We start from the raw sequence: 17,169 nt of genomic DNA, 5'->3' as shown, positions 1-17,169 counted from the left end.
TCACTAAACTAGGCATAAATCCCTATGTCACAAGATGGGTGGCCAACTGGCTCACTAACAGAACCCACACAGTAAAAGTAGCCGACTCCAAGTCCAACTTCAGACCAGTGACTAGTGGAGTACCACAGGGTTCAGTCTTGGGTCCTCTCCTGTTCGGTATCTACTTCTCTGAAGTGTAGGCCAACACAGAAGGTCTTTGGCTAACAAAGTTCACAGATGATTGCAAACAGAAGCCATAATAGAATCACCTAATGATGTAGACATTCTACAAAAGGGCCTCACAGAGATAGATGCTTGGTGTCAAAGTCATGGCCTCAGGCTCAATGCCAAGAAGTGCATTGTCATCCCCTTTGGGAAAAACTCAGTACCCATGAACTACCCCATAGGTAGTAGCTCACTAAACACTGAAAATGTGATAAGAGACCTTGGGACAGAGGTGGACAGTAGTCTCTCCTTTGATAACCACATCGCCACAGTAGTCAGGAAATCCTTCTATGTGGCACACCTCATCACAAAAGAGTTCTCCTCTAGAAAAAAGGAGGTCATTGTTCCTCTCTACTCATCCCTCATCAGACCCATTACAGAGTACAATGCCCCATTTGGCATGTATCTCACAAGACACCTACAACAATTGGAAAGGCCACAGAAATACCTCACTAAGAGGACTATCGGCCTCAAACAGATGCCATACGCAGACCGTTCCAAAAAACTCCAGCTTTACTCCATCACATATACCCTACTCAGAGGCACTCTCTGCCTAACATACAAAGCTATGTCAAACCCAGAGCTTCTGGACATGCTACAATTAAAGAAATACCAGTCTTTCTGAACCACATGATCCAGGGACCTAAACCTTGTCACCAAAATAAACAGAACATGCTGGAGGGATAGATTCCTGTCCCAGAGACTTCCCATACTCTGGAACAAACTACCCATTCATGTCAAGCAAAGCTCCTCATTAGCCCTCTTTAAGAAAAATATTGACAACTGGATGGGAAATAGAAAATTCACCCCGGGGATTACTTCTGTGTCACTGCTTGACAGGGGCACAGGAAAATAATTTTCTTGGGTGGCAAAAGCCAGGGAACCTTTTTTGCTAGGCTTATATAGTCCCCAGGGCCAATAGCCTAGTACCTACCTATGAACCTATAAACCTATAAAATAGCACAGCAAACAAAATGTATTAAGCGCTTTCATCTTGGACCATTCCAAGACTTCATCAGAATAACATAACAACATAACTCACTACTTAAATAGAATGTCTAATTAATTAATCAGTTAAATAATTGCTTAATCTTCTTTAAAAAGCAAATACACAGATAAAATAATTAAGAAATATTGTAATATAAAACATACTTTTGTAGATAAACAACAGGTATTTTATAAATATTATCTATTCAATGCTCTAAGTTTTAAAACCAGGTTTAAACCTTTATTAGGTGTAGGTAAAACAAATGTTGGTTTCAAGACTACATTCCCATTACAAATAGTTCGTGACAACATGGTTATTCCCTATGGTGATGGTTCAAGAGAAGTGAAGGACATAATGAGAACATATTGGATGATTTTTAGGGCAAATGAGTTCATACAGAACTTGGAGAATGAACCAAATCTTGTGTACAAAATGGGTAAGAATTTGAAATTTTTGTTTGAACACAATTTGCAGAGAATAAAACCCTTTGAAAAGGGCACTACAAAATGTGGCTGCTGTTCTCAGTGTAAATATATTTTAGATGAAGTTTTTGTATGTTTTCCTAATATGCCCAGACCTTTATTTTTGAGACAGGGGAATTGCTTGACAAAAGATCTAGTATATCTTGCTGTATGTGATGTGTGTAAATATTATTATGTAGGCAAGACTGAAAGACAGTTTAAAAATGTATTTATGAACATATTTATGCAATTTCCCAAAAGAATGTAAATAATGCTTTATACAGACATTCAGTAGTATGTGTTGTTTTTAAAAAAAAATAGATTTGGGATTCTTGAAGTGGTAGAGAAACCTATTAGAGGAGGGTGGTGGGAACTTAGCCTTAATCTATGTGAATTAAAATGGCAACTATTGTTAAATTAACTGGCTGAACCAGGTGTAAATTAAACTCTTTCTATATTGCCTGTTTTAAAACTTAGAGCATTGAATAGATAATATTTATAAAATAGCTGTTGTTTAGCTACAAAAGTATGTTTTATATTACAATCTTTTTAAATTATTTTTATCTGTGTATTTGCTTTTAAAGAAGATTAAGCAATTATTTAAATGATTAATTAACTAGACATTCTATTTAAGTAGTGAATTATGTTGTTATGTTATTCTGATGAAGTCTTGGAACGATCCAAAACGAAAGCGCTTAATAAATTTTGTTTGCTTTGCTATTTTGAGATTATTTTTATATGTCCATCTGCATTTTGGATGTTAGCCTCAGTCACTATCCATCTTGTGATTGTGTAAGAGTTGTGGTTCTTGGTGAAATTTTTCACTTTTTTGCAAGTAACCTGGCTGTCTTGACAACATGAGGAAGACTGTTGTTTGCCAATAATCTGAATCCAGAGCTTAATGTCAAACCTCTGTGGATTCCATGCTTGTCACATATATAGTACTACCTCCTTTATTAATGGTGTGTATCATGTCTACCAGGAGTATGTAGATGGCACAGCTAAGGGACCAGATGGTACCAATCATGCTCCAGTGGATACAGCACGTATGAAGCGCTTTGTGGACAGCATGCTAAAAGATATTCGATCGTCATACAAGTCACGAGAAGAACAGCTTGCCACTGCAGCTAGAAGCTACAAGAAGCGTCTACAGAACCTGACTAAAAGACATGAAAATCTCTTGATTGCATACAGGTAACAGAATTATTAATCCACTATTAACTCTCCTGCTTTTATTTCCTTTCATAAGAAGCTGACTCTGCTTTTATTTTTGCCTTTCTCTTGGTTCATTTCTTCTTGGTGAACAGAGTTTGTTTTGGCTGGAAGACTAAATTTTATGTGGGAACTGTGTAAGTACCTAATGGACAGGTGCACTCCTTGCTAGCTGAGAGAACGGATGTCTTATCCTTGCCATCACGGCCAATTTGTAGGTGCCACTCTGTGCATTGTCACAGAATGCCCTGAGCAATAAGACCTGGATGACAAGGATCTCCAGTGTCACATTCAGTTTTATAACTCTCAAAGATTGCACAACCCCACCCCTAACCTCACACCAGCCACCAACCACCATTACTGCATTTTATGTTTTTTTTAACAACCTTTTCAGTAGCTTCTGCTACAGTGTCTGTGCATTGCACTTTACCATCCACTGCTATACTTCAGTGCTTGTAGAGTGCTGATAAACATTCAGTGCTGCACTTTACAATGCCTCTGCAACCCCTGTCACTAGCCATTCCTACACTTTAAGAAACCTGTACAACCACCATTCAGCATTGATTCCAATACATTACAATGGCTATACAACAATCTCTCATTCCTTCACTAGCAATACAACATTGTGAAATACATCTACAATCCCCTTCAGTTGCTGCTCTTGCAATCTTTACTATCTTTACACATCCCCATTTATTACACAGTGCCATACTTATAATGTCAGTGCAGCTACCAGATCACGCCTGAGTGTTACCACTATACATTCCTGTAGAATTAGCCTTTCATTTGAAACATTTACTCTTTACAAGGCCACTGTAAAACTGTAGCTCTGTTCATAACACACTATCACACGTTATGATGTCTATACAGTGACCACTTCATTTCCCACTACAACACATTAAAATACCTGATTGAGCCCCTCCTTCTTAGGGCACTGCTACACTTTACAATTCCTGTACATTCCTGTCACTTCCAGGGCATTGCTACAGTTTACAATTCCTGCATTCTTCCCTCCTTCACATGGCACTGTTATTGTGTACAATACCTATACATTCCCCTCTTTCAAAGGCCACTAATACTTTTACAATTCCTATATTTTTCCTCCTTCCCAAGCTGCTGCTACAATTTACAATGCTTGTATGTTCCCCTCCTTCACAGAGCACTTCTACTCTTTACAATAACTGTACTTTCCCCTCCTTCACAGGGCACTACTACCCTTTACAATAACTGTATGTTCCCCTCCTTCACAGGGCACTGCTATACATTTCAATCCCTATACATCCCCCTCCTTCATGGAGTGCTGCTACACTTTATAATAACTGTACATTCCCCTCCTTCACAGGCCACTGCTACACTTTACAATGACTATATGTTCTGCTCTTCTGCACGGTACTGCTAACACCTTACAATGCCCATACGCTCCCCTCCTTCATAAGGCACTGCTACACTTTACAATAACTGTACATTCCTCTCCTTCACAGGGCACTGCTCACTTTACAATAACTGCATGTTCCCCTCCTTCACAGGGCACGGCTACACTTCACAATGCCCATACATTCCCCTCCTTCAAAGGTCACTGCTACACTTTACAATAACTGTACATTTAGCTCCTTCACAGAGCACTGCTACACTTTACATTGCCTATATGTTCCCCTCCTTCCCAGACCACTGAAAACATGTTACAATGCCCGTACATTCCCCTCCTTCACAGGGCAGTGCTACACTTTACAATAACTGTACAGTCCCCTCCTTCAGAGGGAATTGCTACACTTTACATTGCCTATATGTTCCCCTTCTTCACAGGGTACTGCTAACACTTTACAATACCTATACATTCCCCTCCGTTACAGGGCACTGCTACCCTTTACAATAACTGCATGTTCCCCTCCTTCACAGGGTACTGTTACACTATATAATGCCTACATGTTCCCCTCCTTCACAGGTACTGCTACCCTTCACACTAACTGTACATTCCCCTCTGTCACAGGGAGCTGGTACCCTTTATGATGCCTGTACATTCCCCTCCTTCACAGGGCACTGCTATACTATACAATGCCTATACTTTCCCCTCCATCACAGGGCGTTGCTACACTATACAATAGCAATATGTTCCTCTCCTTTACAGGACACTGCTACAGTATACAATGACTATACATTCCCCTCATTCACAGGCTGCAGCTACACTATACAATGGCAATATGTTCCTCTCCTTCATAGGGCACTGCTACCCTTTATAATGCCTGTACATTCCTCTCCTTCACAGGGCATTACTATATTATACAATGCCTGTACATTCCCCTCAGTCATAGAGCACTGCTACATTATACAGTGCCTGTACATTTCCCTAATTCACAAGGTGCAACTGCACTTTACAATGCCTATAAGTTCCCCTCCTTCACAGGGCATTGCTATACTATACAATGCCTATACATTCCCCTCCATCACAGGGCGTTGCTACACTATACAATGGCAATATGTTCCTCTCCTTTACAGGGCACTGCTATACTATACAATGCCTATACATTCCCCTCCATCACAGGGCGTTCCCCTCCTTCACAGGTACTGCTACCCTTCACACTAACTGTACATTCCCCTCTGTCACAGGGAGCTGGTACCCTTTATGATGCCTATACATTCCCCTCCTTCACAGGGCACTGCTATACTATACAATGCCTATACATTCCACTCCATCACGGGGCGTTGCTACACTATACAATGGCAATATGTTCCTCTCCTTTACAGGGCACTGCTACAGTATACAATGCCTGTACTTTCCCCTCATTCACAGGGTGCAGCTACACTATACAATGTCTATATGTTCCCTTCCTTCACAGGGCACTGCTACCCTTTATAATGCCTGTACATTCCTCTCCTTCACAGAGCGTTACTATACTATACAATGCCTGTACATTCCCCTCCGTCATAGAGCACTGCTACATTATACAGTGCCTGTACATTCCCCTAATTCACAGGGTGCAACTACACTTTACAATGCCTATATGTTTCCCTCCTTCACAGGATAAAGTTACAGTATACAATGCCTGTAAATTCCCATCTTTCACAGGGCACAGCTACACTTTACAGTGCCTATAAGTTCCCCTCCTTCACAGAGCACTGCTACATTATACAATGCCTGTACATTCCCTTCCTTTACAGGGAGCAGCTACACTTTACAATGCCTATATGTTCCCCTTCTTTACAGGGCACTGCTACCCGTTATGATGCCTGTATGTTCCCTTCCTTCACAGGGCATTGCTATACTATACCAATGCAGTGTCAGTGGTGCAACAGGTAGCACATTCGCCTTTGATCAAAAGCTGTCGATTCTATTCCCACACCGGCTAGATACATTCCTGACACTGTTGTGGAGCATAAGAGAAATGCTGCCCTCCTGAGTGTGTCATCTTTCAGATGAGATGTTAATCTGAGGCGTATCACTTTTACCTGTGTCCCTCTTGGGGCAATAGGTGCTGATCATGGAAATAAGGTTAAGAACTTGGCTAGGCTTGTAAGGGCCCTAGGGCCATTAGCTTAGTAATTTCCTATGATCCTATACTTTCCCCTCCTTCACGGGGTGCAGCTACACTATATAGTGCTTGTATGTTCCCCTCCATCACGGGGCACTGCTACATTATACGATGCCTATACATTCCCTTCTTTCATAGGGCACTGCTATACTGCACAATGCCTATACGTTTCCCTCCTTCACAGGGCACAGCTGAACTATACAATGCCTATACCCTCTGCTCCTTCACAGGGTGCTGCTACACTTTATGATGCCTGTACATTCCCCTCCTTCACAGGGTACTGCTACACTTTACAATAACTGTACTTTCCCCTCCTTCACAGAAAACTGCTACCCTTTACAATAACTGTATGTTCCCCTCCTTCGCAGCGCACTGCTACCCTTTACAATAACTGTACATTCCCCCGCTCCTTCACAGGGCACTGCTATACTATACACTGCCTATTCATTCCCCTCCTTCACAAGTCGCAGCTACACTATACAATGCTGGTGCGTTCCCCTCCTTCACAGTGTGCTGCTACATTTTACCATGCCTATATGTTACTATCCTTCACAGGGCACTGCTACATTTTACAGTGGGTGTATGTTTCCCGCCTTCACAGCGCACTGCTATCACTTAACAATGTCTATACATTCCCCTCCTTCACAGGGCACTGCTACACTATACAATGCTTATACATTCTCCTCCTTCCCAGGGCGCAGCTACACTGTACACTGCCTATACATTCCCCTCCTTCACAGGGGACTGTTACACTTTATGATGCTTGTATATTCCCCCCCTTCCTAGGGCACTGCAGCACTTTGGAGTGCCTATATATTCCCATATATATATATATATATATATATATATATATATATATATATATATATATATATATATATATATATACATATATATATATATATATATATATATATATATATATATATATATATATATATATATATTTTAGTTCATTAAACTGGTTTCAGGCTGTTCAGGCTGTCACATTCATTCAAGTGTAACTTCTGTCAACTTGTAGTGTAGTCAAAACTTCAGTGTTTGACTCTGACATTAAAGTAGTATTTTCTCTGTAGTCGTAATTGTATGACTGTGGAGGCCGTATATGTAAGTAAAGGTATGTGTGGGCAAAACCCCCCAGGTCAAGAGGTATAGGAATTTAGCCCTCTTGTATATGTTTGTGTTTGTGTTTTGTTGAGATGTGGAGAGCTGTGTTCAGAAGAGTCAGGAACTAGTTCTGCAATTTGTGAATCTTTGACATCTTCAGACAGTGTGTGGCTGGGATAAGAATGAGGTAGAGAGTCACTGGTATAATTCTAGTCACTGTTTCTGTTATTAGAGGTGAACAGAAACAGGGGAGAGTGTGAGTAGTGAATGTGCTGTTCATATAGTATTTGTAATGAATGTTGATTTACAGTTGTGGTTAGAAATGGATTTATGGATCATATGTAATTCGATAGATGTGTTGTTCGACCAATATACTAGTCAATAGTGGGTTATAGGTTCATAGGTTCATAGGTTCATACTAGGCTATCTGCCCTAGGGCATTTATAAGCCTAGTCAGAGTGTGTGTGGCTTTCACCACCCCTTAGGATGAGAATACTATACCCATTAGTTTGCTGTGCCTTTGTCCAGCAGTGATACAGAGATGATTCCCAGGGTAAACCGCTGGTGTTCGTGTGCATACATGTATGTGTGTGTGTGTGTGTGTGTGTGTGTGTGTGTGTGTGTGTGTGTGTGTGTGTGTGTGTGTGTGTGTGTGTGTGTGTGTAGAGTGGCTGTTTTGACTGAATCACAATTTGCTGAATTACAAATGAATGAACAAATGACTGAAAACACTTTAACTGAAAACTCAGTTAACTGAATTTTGATTGACTGAAAAATTGTAAAGTAAAAAAGGCAGTGATTCACTGTGTGTTTTTTCTCTTTTCTCAACTGTAGTGTTAGCATGGAATTAGTATGTTTAAGTTAGGGGTGTGGGAGGCAAAGTCCTCCAAATTGGGCTGTACGGGGATTTGCATTATATTTCCTCTAATGAAGTTTTCTATAAAATGTATTTGCACATCAGCAGTTATTCACTGTGTACGTTTTTCTCTTTTCTCAACTGTTATGTAATTGGGGAGTTAGTATATTTAACGAAGGGGTGTGGGATGTGCAGGGCACTTGCATCCCTGCAAAAAAATATCTTTTTAAGGTATGTTTGGTATAATAGCGTTTTTTAGTCAAATGTGATTCTTTGAAAAGAATTTTCAGTCATTTCTTCGGTCAGTTCCCAGGGTCAGTTGATAGCCCCCCTGTGTGCAAGGGGATTAGTGTTGCTGTTCTGCACTTTGCTGGAACAAAGCCAGTTCTCAGGTTTGGTTAAAGAGGGCACTAAGTAGGTTCTCTAGGTCCTGTTTTAATTTGTTTAGTAAGCAACCTGTGATGTTATCTAGTTCCATTGAAGCCGTGTTTTTGGCCTTGGAGAGCACAGATATGACTTGTTCTCTAGAGATAATAGGCTGGAGAATGGTGTCGGATATGCTTTAAGGTATGGCTGGTGGGAACAGGGGGGTGTTGTTTGTGCCAAATATGTCAACTAGAAGGTTAAAATTTCCTCCAGTATAGTATGAGTGATACCATCCACTAGCAGTTCAGTACTTAGCCGGGCATTCCCTTTTACATTTTGGATGTAGTTAAAGAATGCCTTATGATTATCCATAGCTATGGATGCTATTTTAGCTTTGTAATTAGTTTTGGAGGACCTGACAAGATTTCTGATTTGCTTGTTTAAGCTGTGACGGCAATTCTTCCTCTGCTGAGCCAGGTTCATCTTGTTCTTAGATATCACCTTCTTCCTCTTGTTATATAACCTATTTATACCCAAGGTCCAGCAGGGTGGCTTGTTTTTTTGGGAGGACCTGGTCTTGATACAGTTGCTTAAGTGTTTATGCAGGGCATTTGCATAAACCTCTGTATAGGAGTCATTTTTGTCTGTGATTGAGGACAGGTTTGAAACTTTTTATACCTTCTCTTAGTAGGCAGTGGTTTGCTTTGGAAATTTTTTTTTTTAGTGTTTTTGTTCCTGAAGGAGTATCAGGCCCAATAGTTACATCATACGAGACTGATTTATGGTCCAATGTTATCAGGGAGGGCATCACACAGGGGGGACTGCAATGATCCCCCATGTTGGTGAGTACTATGTCTAGGACATTTGAGTCCTTGTGGGGCTGCTGACTATCTGTTCCAGAGCACTTGTATTGACAAAGTCCAGGAACCTCTGGACAACCATATTTGTGCTCGTGTATGTTTCCCAGTCAATGAAAGGATAGTTGAAATCACTCTTGACTGAGGTGTTTGGCTGTATGGTGAGTGACTTCAGTAAGTCCAGGTATGCAATGTACTTTTTTTGGTTCATGGTGGGGTACTTATAGCTAGCAATGATGTGGCAGGGTATTTTGCATATAGTTAATTGGACATGGAGTAGTTTGAGAGAATTATATTGTTTGACCAGTCTCAAAGTGTACCTGGCTTTAATGAAGATAGCTACACCTCCATCTTTGGCTCTTTCACTCTTGTTTTAAGGTCTGAATGTGTGGAAGGTATTGTAGCCTTGCATGGCTGGTGTGCTCTCCACGGATTTGAACCATGTCTCAGTGACTGCACAGATGTCAGCATCCTCCAAGGTAGGGAGTGCTTACAAGGAGTGCATTTTCCTGTTTAGACTCCTAGCATTAAGCAGCAGAAACTTGAGTTTATCTCGAGAGGATTTTGTTACATCAGAAGTTTTGTTGTTTTGACATGGTCTAAAGAAGGCACTACTGGGGAGGCAAGTGCCTGTGCCAGTATCCAAAAGCCTAGAGAAGACAGGTGCAAACCATCTCTGGCAAAGCAGCATGGCCTGCTGACCATGTCTTCCCAGGCTGATGGATCCCCCTGGACTGATGCCAGAAGCTAAGCCAACTGTTGAAGTCGATCATTTTTTGTTTCTATTGTGGCATCATCCTAGGTGAAGTAGAATGCTGCTTAGAGCTAGGTTTATACATGGGGCACATAATCTGAGAGTTCAGACATGTCTCTCTTCATCTAATCCAGAGAGGTACGCCTCAAGTCATTCACCCCAACATGGGCTATGACAGAGTCATAGCAATGCTTGTTATTGACTAACTTGAGTGCTTGCATGACTTGACAGATCCTGGCACCTGACAGGCAGGTGACTGCGACCTTCTCCTTGTCCAGCCTGATGAGCTGGACATCTGTATGTCTCATTGTGGAGTCACTTATAACCTAAATATTAGTGAAGTGAAGGGGCTTATTTGCTGAGACACTGGTGTGTGTTATTGTGTGTAGTGGTTTCTATTTGCATTTTAGTGTACGTGTAAGTGGTTTATGTTTGGGAGGTCTCCGATCTTTTGGTAGGCTCCTAGTGTGTACATCTGCATATGTGGCTTTATGTGTCATGCCCTTATTTTCTGTGAAACGTGTGTTGAGTACTTGTTTGATGTCCGATTTGTCATTACGTGAGAGTACTCTCTACAGTTTCATAGTATAATTACAGCTCTCGCATATTTGTTTTTTTAGGAGTAAGTGGTTATCAGTATATTTGAGACAGTTGCTACATTGCCTTAGGATGCCCATGTCAGTCTGGCTGGCTGTAGAGATGATGGGAAACTTCCTGTTCATTATAGCAGTTTTTTTCCATATGTATATTAGAGAAGGGAGTGGGCTACTTTGACCAGATTTTGCACTAGGACTACCAAAGGGGCTTATTCTTGCAAAGTACTTGGCAGTACTGGCATAACCAGTCAGGAGGAGAAGGAAACCACACTCACTACAATTCCAGTCTCACATAGACCTACCACGACAGCAAACCAAACACATAATCACACAAAAACATACTCGGAAGCTCTAAATAAAGATCTGCCGAAGCAGCAGAGACCTCCAAAGCAGACACCCAAGCAGCCGCTACCTCAAAGCAAAACACGTGCAACACATATCACACAAAGCCAGTGTGCTGAACAGTCACAGCCCTTAAGACTAAACAACACACCTGATACACTTGTAATAGGTGACTCTATCATCAGGCACACTGACGTCCCGCTCACCAGGCTGAACAAGGAGAGGGTCACGGTGAGCAGCTGTCGGGTGCAAGGATCCGCCACATAACACAAGCACTCAGGTCACTCCAAGGCAAGTACAAATATGACTCAGTCATTGTCCATGCTGGTGTGAATGACCTGAGATGTACCTCCCTGGACTACATGAAAAGAGACATAAAGGAGCTCTCTGAGAATGTAGCCCAGGCCAGTATGACCCTGACCTTGAGTAGCATCTTACCCTCACCAAGAATGATGCCACAATATGAAGACAAGATGATCAATTTCAACAATTGGCTTAAGTACTGGTGTCATTCAAAGGGGATCCAAAGACTGTCAGCTTGGGATGATATGCTCGACAAGCCACGATGCTTCGCTAGGGACGGCTTGCACCTGTCACCCCTGGGCTTTCGGATATTGGCAAAGGCTCTTGCTACCCTCATAGTGCCTTTTTTAGGCAATGCTCAAAAGACAAACCCATCTCCATAGGTATCACAAGGGATAAGAAACTAAGAGTAATGCTACTCAATGCCAGAAGTCTAAACCTCAAGATGCACGCACTCGAAACTCTCCTTAGCATGGAGAACATCGATATCTGTGCAGTAACAGAAACCTGGTTCAAGGCTCCCGAGAGCACCCCAGCACTACCAGGTTATACCTCATACCATGCTTTTCGGCCCCAAAACTTGGACCGAACCACAAAAGGAGGGAGAGTATCGATATTCATCAAAGATACCCACACCTCCAGGTTGGTGGCAAAGCACGAAACATCAGAGACTATCCATGTGCAACTAACAGTGGGTAAAACTGCCTTCCAGTTTATAGCCTGCTACAGACCACCCTCCCAAACCCAGGAACCCCACTCGGCTTTCCTGAGAACACTGGAAAATATGAAGGTCTCTCCAAACACCATTATATTGGGCGACTTCAACTACAACATAGACTGGGAGCATTACTCTAGCTCCAACACCCTAGCCCAAAGGTTCCTAGAATTTATAAACTCAAATGCTATGGAACAACTTGTTACCACTCCCACAAGAGGGGAAAACATACTGGACCTGATCATCACCAACATGGGGACTCTATGCTCCAGACCAGAAGTGTATCCCTCACTGGTAAGATCAGACCATAAACTAATCTCACTGGATATTCACATCCCGATCCCACCCCCTGCCCAGAAAACCACAGTGAAAAACTTCTCTAAAGCAAATTTCACACTCCTCAAAACTGAGGTGGAATCCTTCAAAGCCCCGGCCTGTGGAAAATCTGCCCAGTCCGCAGAATCCTTTATAAACGCATTCCATGAACACCTTCAGGAATGCATGGATCATGCGATCCCAAATAAAACCAAGACCCAATCCTCCAAAGGCAGACGTCCTGTCTGGTGGACCCCAGCCATAAACAAACTATACAATAGAAGGAGGAAGCTACTAAATGATAGAGCAAAATCCCAAAAGGGAAGGCATCACTGATCAGTATTAGCAAAAACTATGGGCACACATAAAATTGTCTAAGGCCAGCTTCGAGAGAAAAATTGCACAGGACACTAAGGATAATCACAAGGCTTTCTTTAGTTATGTTAGGAACCTGGATGGTAATTCCCAGATATGCTCAGAATTAGTCCAAAATGACAAAAAATACACCGAACCCACAGACATTGCCAACATCCTAGCTGACAGGTTCAGCGCAAACTTCTCCCCTCCCCACCAAAGGGCAAATATCTATCCCAGCAGAGTGCTGCCCCCCTGACATCTCAGATGCTCAGGTAAGAGCCGCCCTCTCCAAAGCAAGAAATACAGCATCAATGGGACCAGACGGTGTCCCGGGCTGCGTCCTACATGAACTCCAAGAAGAGCTAAACCCAAACATAAAACTACTGTTCAATCTCAGCCTTACTACAGGATATGTGCCCAAAGAGTGGCGTACAGCAACAGTGGTCCCTCTCCATAAAGGTGGTGCCTCAACGGATCCTGGAAATTATCGCCCCATAAGCCTGACTAGCTTGGTCTGCAAAGCTATGGAAAGGATCATCATGGACCTCATAAATAAAGATATTGGGGACCTACAAACACTGGATCCTACCCAGTTTGGCTTTGTTAAGGGCAGATCCTGCCTCTTAAACCTGGTTGATTTCTTTGAAACAGTCACCAAGGCCATTGACAAGGGGAAGGTGGTCCACACAGCCTACCTGGACCTCGCAAAAGCCTTCGATACAATACCCCACTCGGGCATTATAGATAAGCTCACCAGCTTAAATATAAACCCCTATGTCACTAGATGGATTGCAAATTGGCTCAAGGACAGAACCCACATGGTTAGAATTGCTGGAGCCATGTCAGACTCCAAACCATTTACAAGTGGTATCCCACAAGGCTCAGTCCTGGGACCTCTCTTGTTCGGTATATATTTCTCGGAGGTACAGGCCAACACGGAAGGACTGTGGCTGACCAAGTTCACAGATGACTGCAAACTGGGCGCCATAATCGACTCTCCAGCCGACACAAGCATCCTCCAAAAGGGCCTCATAGAAACAGACAACTGGTGCCAGAGCCATGGCCTCAAGCTAAATGCCAAAAAGTGTATAGTCATCCCCTTTGGCAAAAACAAAGTGCCCACAAATTGCCACATAGGTGGTAATCCATTAAGTACAGAAGAAGTAATTAGGGACCTGGGGACCCAAGTTGATAGCAATCTCTCATTTGACAACCACGTGGCCAAAGTGGTTAGAAAAACATTTTATATAGCCCACCTAATCATGAAGGGATTCACATCTAGATCAGGGGATGTCATCGTGCCTCTTTACTCATCCCTCATCAGGCCCATAATTGAGTACAATGCCCCTTTTGGGATGTACCTTACCAGATACCTGCAGCAACTGGAAAGACCCCAAAAGTACCTCACCAAGAGGATCAAAGGGCTCAAACAGATGCCATATGCTGCCCGGTTAAAGAAACTCCAGCTCTACTCAGTGGCATACCACCTGTTCAGAGGCGATCTGTGCCTGACGTATAAAGCCATGTCCAACCCGGAATTAATGGACATGCTGCACCTCAGAAAATCCAAATCCCATCGAGCTACGCACTCGAGAGACATGAACCTCAGCACTGAAATAAATAGGACATGCTGGAGGGACAGATTCATAACCCAGAGGCTCCCTTCACTCTGGAATAAAATCCCAGTCCAGGTTAGGCAGAGTCCCTCATTGACTCTCTTCAAGAGGAATCTTGATGAGTGGATGGGAGATCGTAGGTTTACCCCGGGTATCACTTCTGTGTCACTGTTAGACAGAGGCACAGTATACTAACCTCGAAAAAGGGCATAGCAAAATAAATTTAAAATGGGTGGTGAAAGCCAAACACATTCTGGCTAGACTTATAAATGCCCTAGGGCAGACAGCCTAGTATGAACCTATGAACCTATGAACCTATGATAAGTGTGGCCACACTGCTGATTGCACAGCTGAATCGCCTGTAGCTCAGCAAGGGAGCTTGAGAGGGTTCCGCCTGACAGTTGCCTATGGAAGGCTTAGGGTTCTGGGCCCCTGGCATCCATTATTACAAAAAGGGGAGAGTGATGGTCAACAGATTTTTAAAGGTATCTGGCACCAATGGAAATGCTGATGGGCATTTTGGCATGCATTATGTCATTCTATCAAACATAAAAATTAGTCTAAAAAGATCAATGCTCAGATAACCAAAAAATCCTACCAAAACTACTCCCTGCCTATTATATACCAACTCCGACTTCACACTGCAGTAGGGAAAGGGCAAATTTCCTGATTCCTCACTGTACTGCTATAGCAAACAGAAAAAAGCTGGCATGTACAATCAGCTGATTTTTGATCAGCTCAGCTGTAGTGGCTTTAACTGTATTCAGAGAAATGCACTCTCAGTCAAAAGTTGGTATTCCATATAGGTTCATAGGGTTGTAGGTTGGTACTAGGCTAACAGCCCTAGGACCTATACAAGCCTAGCCATAACAATTCCCTGGCTATTTCTTCCCACAATATTTACTTCCCTGGACCCCTGTCTAGCAGGGTGACTGACATTATCCCCAGGGTGAATTTCCTATCTCCCATCCAAACGTCAAGGTTCCTTTCGAAGAGGGCCAAAGAGGCACTCTGCTTGACATGTATGGGCAGTCTATTCCAGAGTCTGGGGATTCTCTGGGTCAAGAACCTATCCCTCCAGCATGGTTTGTTCATTGTGATGACAAGGTTTAGATCCCTGGAGCGTGTGGCTCTGGGGGATTGGGATTTTTTTAAGTTGTAGCATGTCCAACAGCTCTAGGTTTGACATGGCCTTGTATGTTAAGCAGAGATCACCTCTGAGTAGACGATATGCGACAGAGTATAGCTGGAGTTTTTTTAGATGGTCAGTATAGGGCATCTGCTTTAGGCCTGTGATTCTTTTAGTGAGGTATTTCTGCGGCCTTTCCAGTTGTTGCAGATCTCTTGAGAAGTACATACCAAACGAGACGTTGTATTCTATAATGGGTCTAATGAGGGATGAGTACAGTGGGACAATGACCTCCTTTTTCTGGATGAAAAGCCCTTAGTGATGAGGTGTGCCACATAGAAGGATTTCCTGACTGTTGTGGCGATGTGGTTATCAAAGGTGAGACCACTGTCCACCTGTGTCCCTAAGTCTAAACTTTCTGTGTTTAGTGTACTGCCACCTATGTGGTAATTCACAGGAACATGTTTTTTTCCCAAAGGGGATAACTATACATTTCTTGGCACTGAGCTTGACCCCATGGCTCTGTCACCAAGCATCTGTTTCTGTAAGGCTCTTTTGTAGAATATCCACATCATTTGGGGATTCAGTAATGGCTCCCAGTTTTCAGTCATCTGCAAACTTTGTTAGCCAGAGTTCCTTAGTGTTGGCCCATACTTCAGAGAAGTAGACGCCAAACAAGAGCGGTCCCAGGACTGAACCCTGAGGTACTCCACTTATCACTTCTCTGGAGCTGGATTTGGAGTCGGCTACTTTTACAGTATGGGTTCTGTCAGTAAGCCAGTTGGCAACCCATTGAGTGATGTAGGGATTAATGCCCAGCTTAGTAAGTTTATCTATGATTCCAGAGTGGGGGATAGTGTCGAAGGCCTTGGCAAGGTCCAGATAGGCTGCGTGGACCACCTTACCCTTGTCCACAACTCTGGAGACTGATTCGAAGAAGTCAGTCGGATTCAGGAGACAAGATCGGCCCTTCACGAACCCAAACTGGGTGGTGTCCAGTATTTGAAGGGTGCCAATCTCTTTATTTATGTTTCCTAATAATATGTTCCATGACCTTGCAGATCAGGCTCATCAGACAGATGGGGCAGTAGTTCCCAGGATCCAAGGTGGATCCCCCCTTGTGGAGAGGGATAACTGTAGCTGTGCACCACTCAGTGGGCACGAAGCCTGAAGTAAGGCTATGATTAAACATGACACATTGTTGAGGTGCCAGTTCATTTTGTAGTTCATGTAGTACACAGTCCAGATGTCATCTGGTCCCATGGATGCTGTATTCTTAGCTTTGGAGAGTGCATTTTTTACCTGTGTGGCCATTATTATCGGAATTTGGCAATCTTTTGGTATTGAGATGGACTCTTTAGGGGGTGAGAGGGGGACGAAGTTCGCACTGAATCAATCTGCCAGGATATTGGCAATATCCTTGGGATCAGTATATTTAATGCCATTCTGTTGTAGCTCAGAGCA

The 17,169-nt window shown here is 42.8% G+C and overlaps 1 protein-coding gene across 1 annotated transcript in view; it reads left to right on the top strand.

Moving 5' to 3' along the window:
- Positions 1-17,169, top strand: part of CCDC78 (coiled-coil domain containing 78) — a 739,645-nt gene that overhangs the window by 595,435 nt on the left and 127,041 nt on the right. Inside the window, exon 17 of the mRNA XM_044089297.1 lies at positions 2,636-2,847. Coding sequence (XP_043945232.1) covers positions 2,636-2,847 — 212 coding nt within the window. The remainder of the gene's footprint in view (positions 1-2,635; positions 2,848-17,169) is intronic.

This window comes from Protopterus annectens, chromosome 12.part0 (genome assembly GCF_019279795.1).
Source record: "Protopterus annectens isolate FY-2018-M chromosome 12.part0, PAN1.0, whole genome shotgun sequence".
Lineage (NCBI taxonomy): Eukaryota > Metazoa > Chordata > Ceratodontiformes > Protopteridae > Protopterus > Protopterus annectens.
The sequence above is the reverse complement of the archived record's forward strand: the minus strand, read 5'-3'. Positions and strand labels throughout refer to the sequence as shown.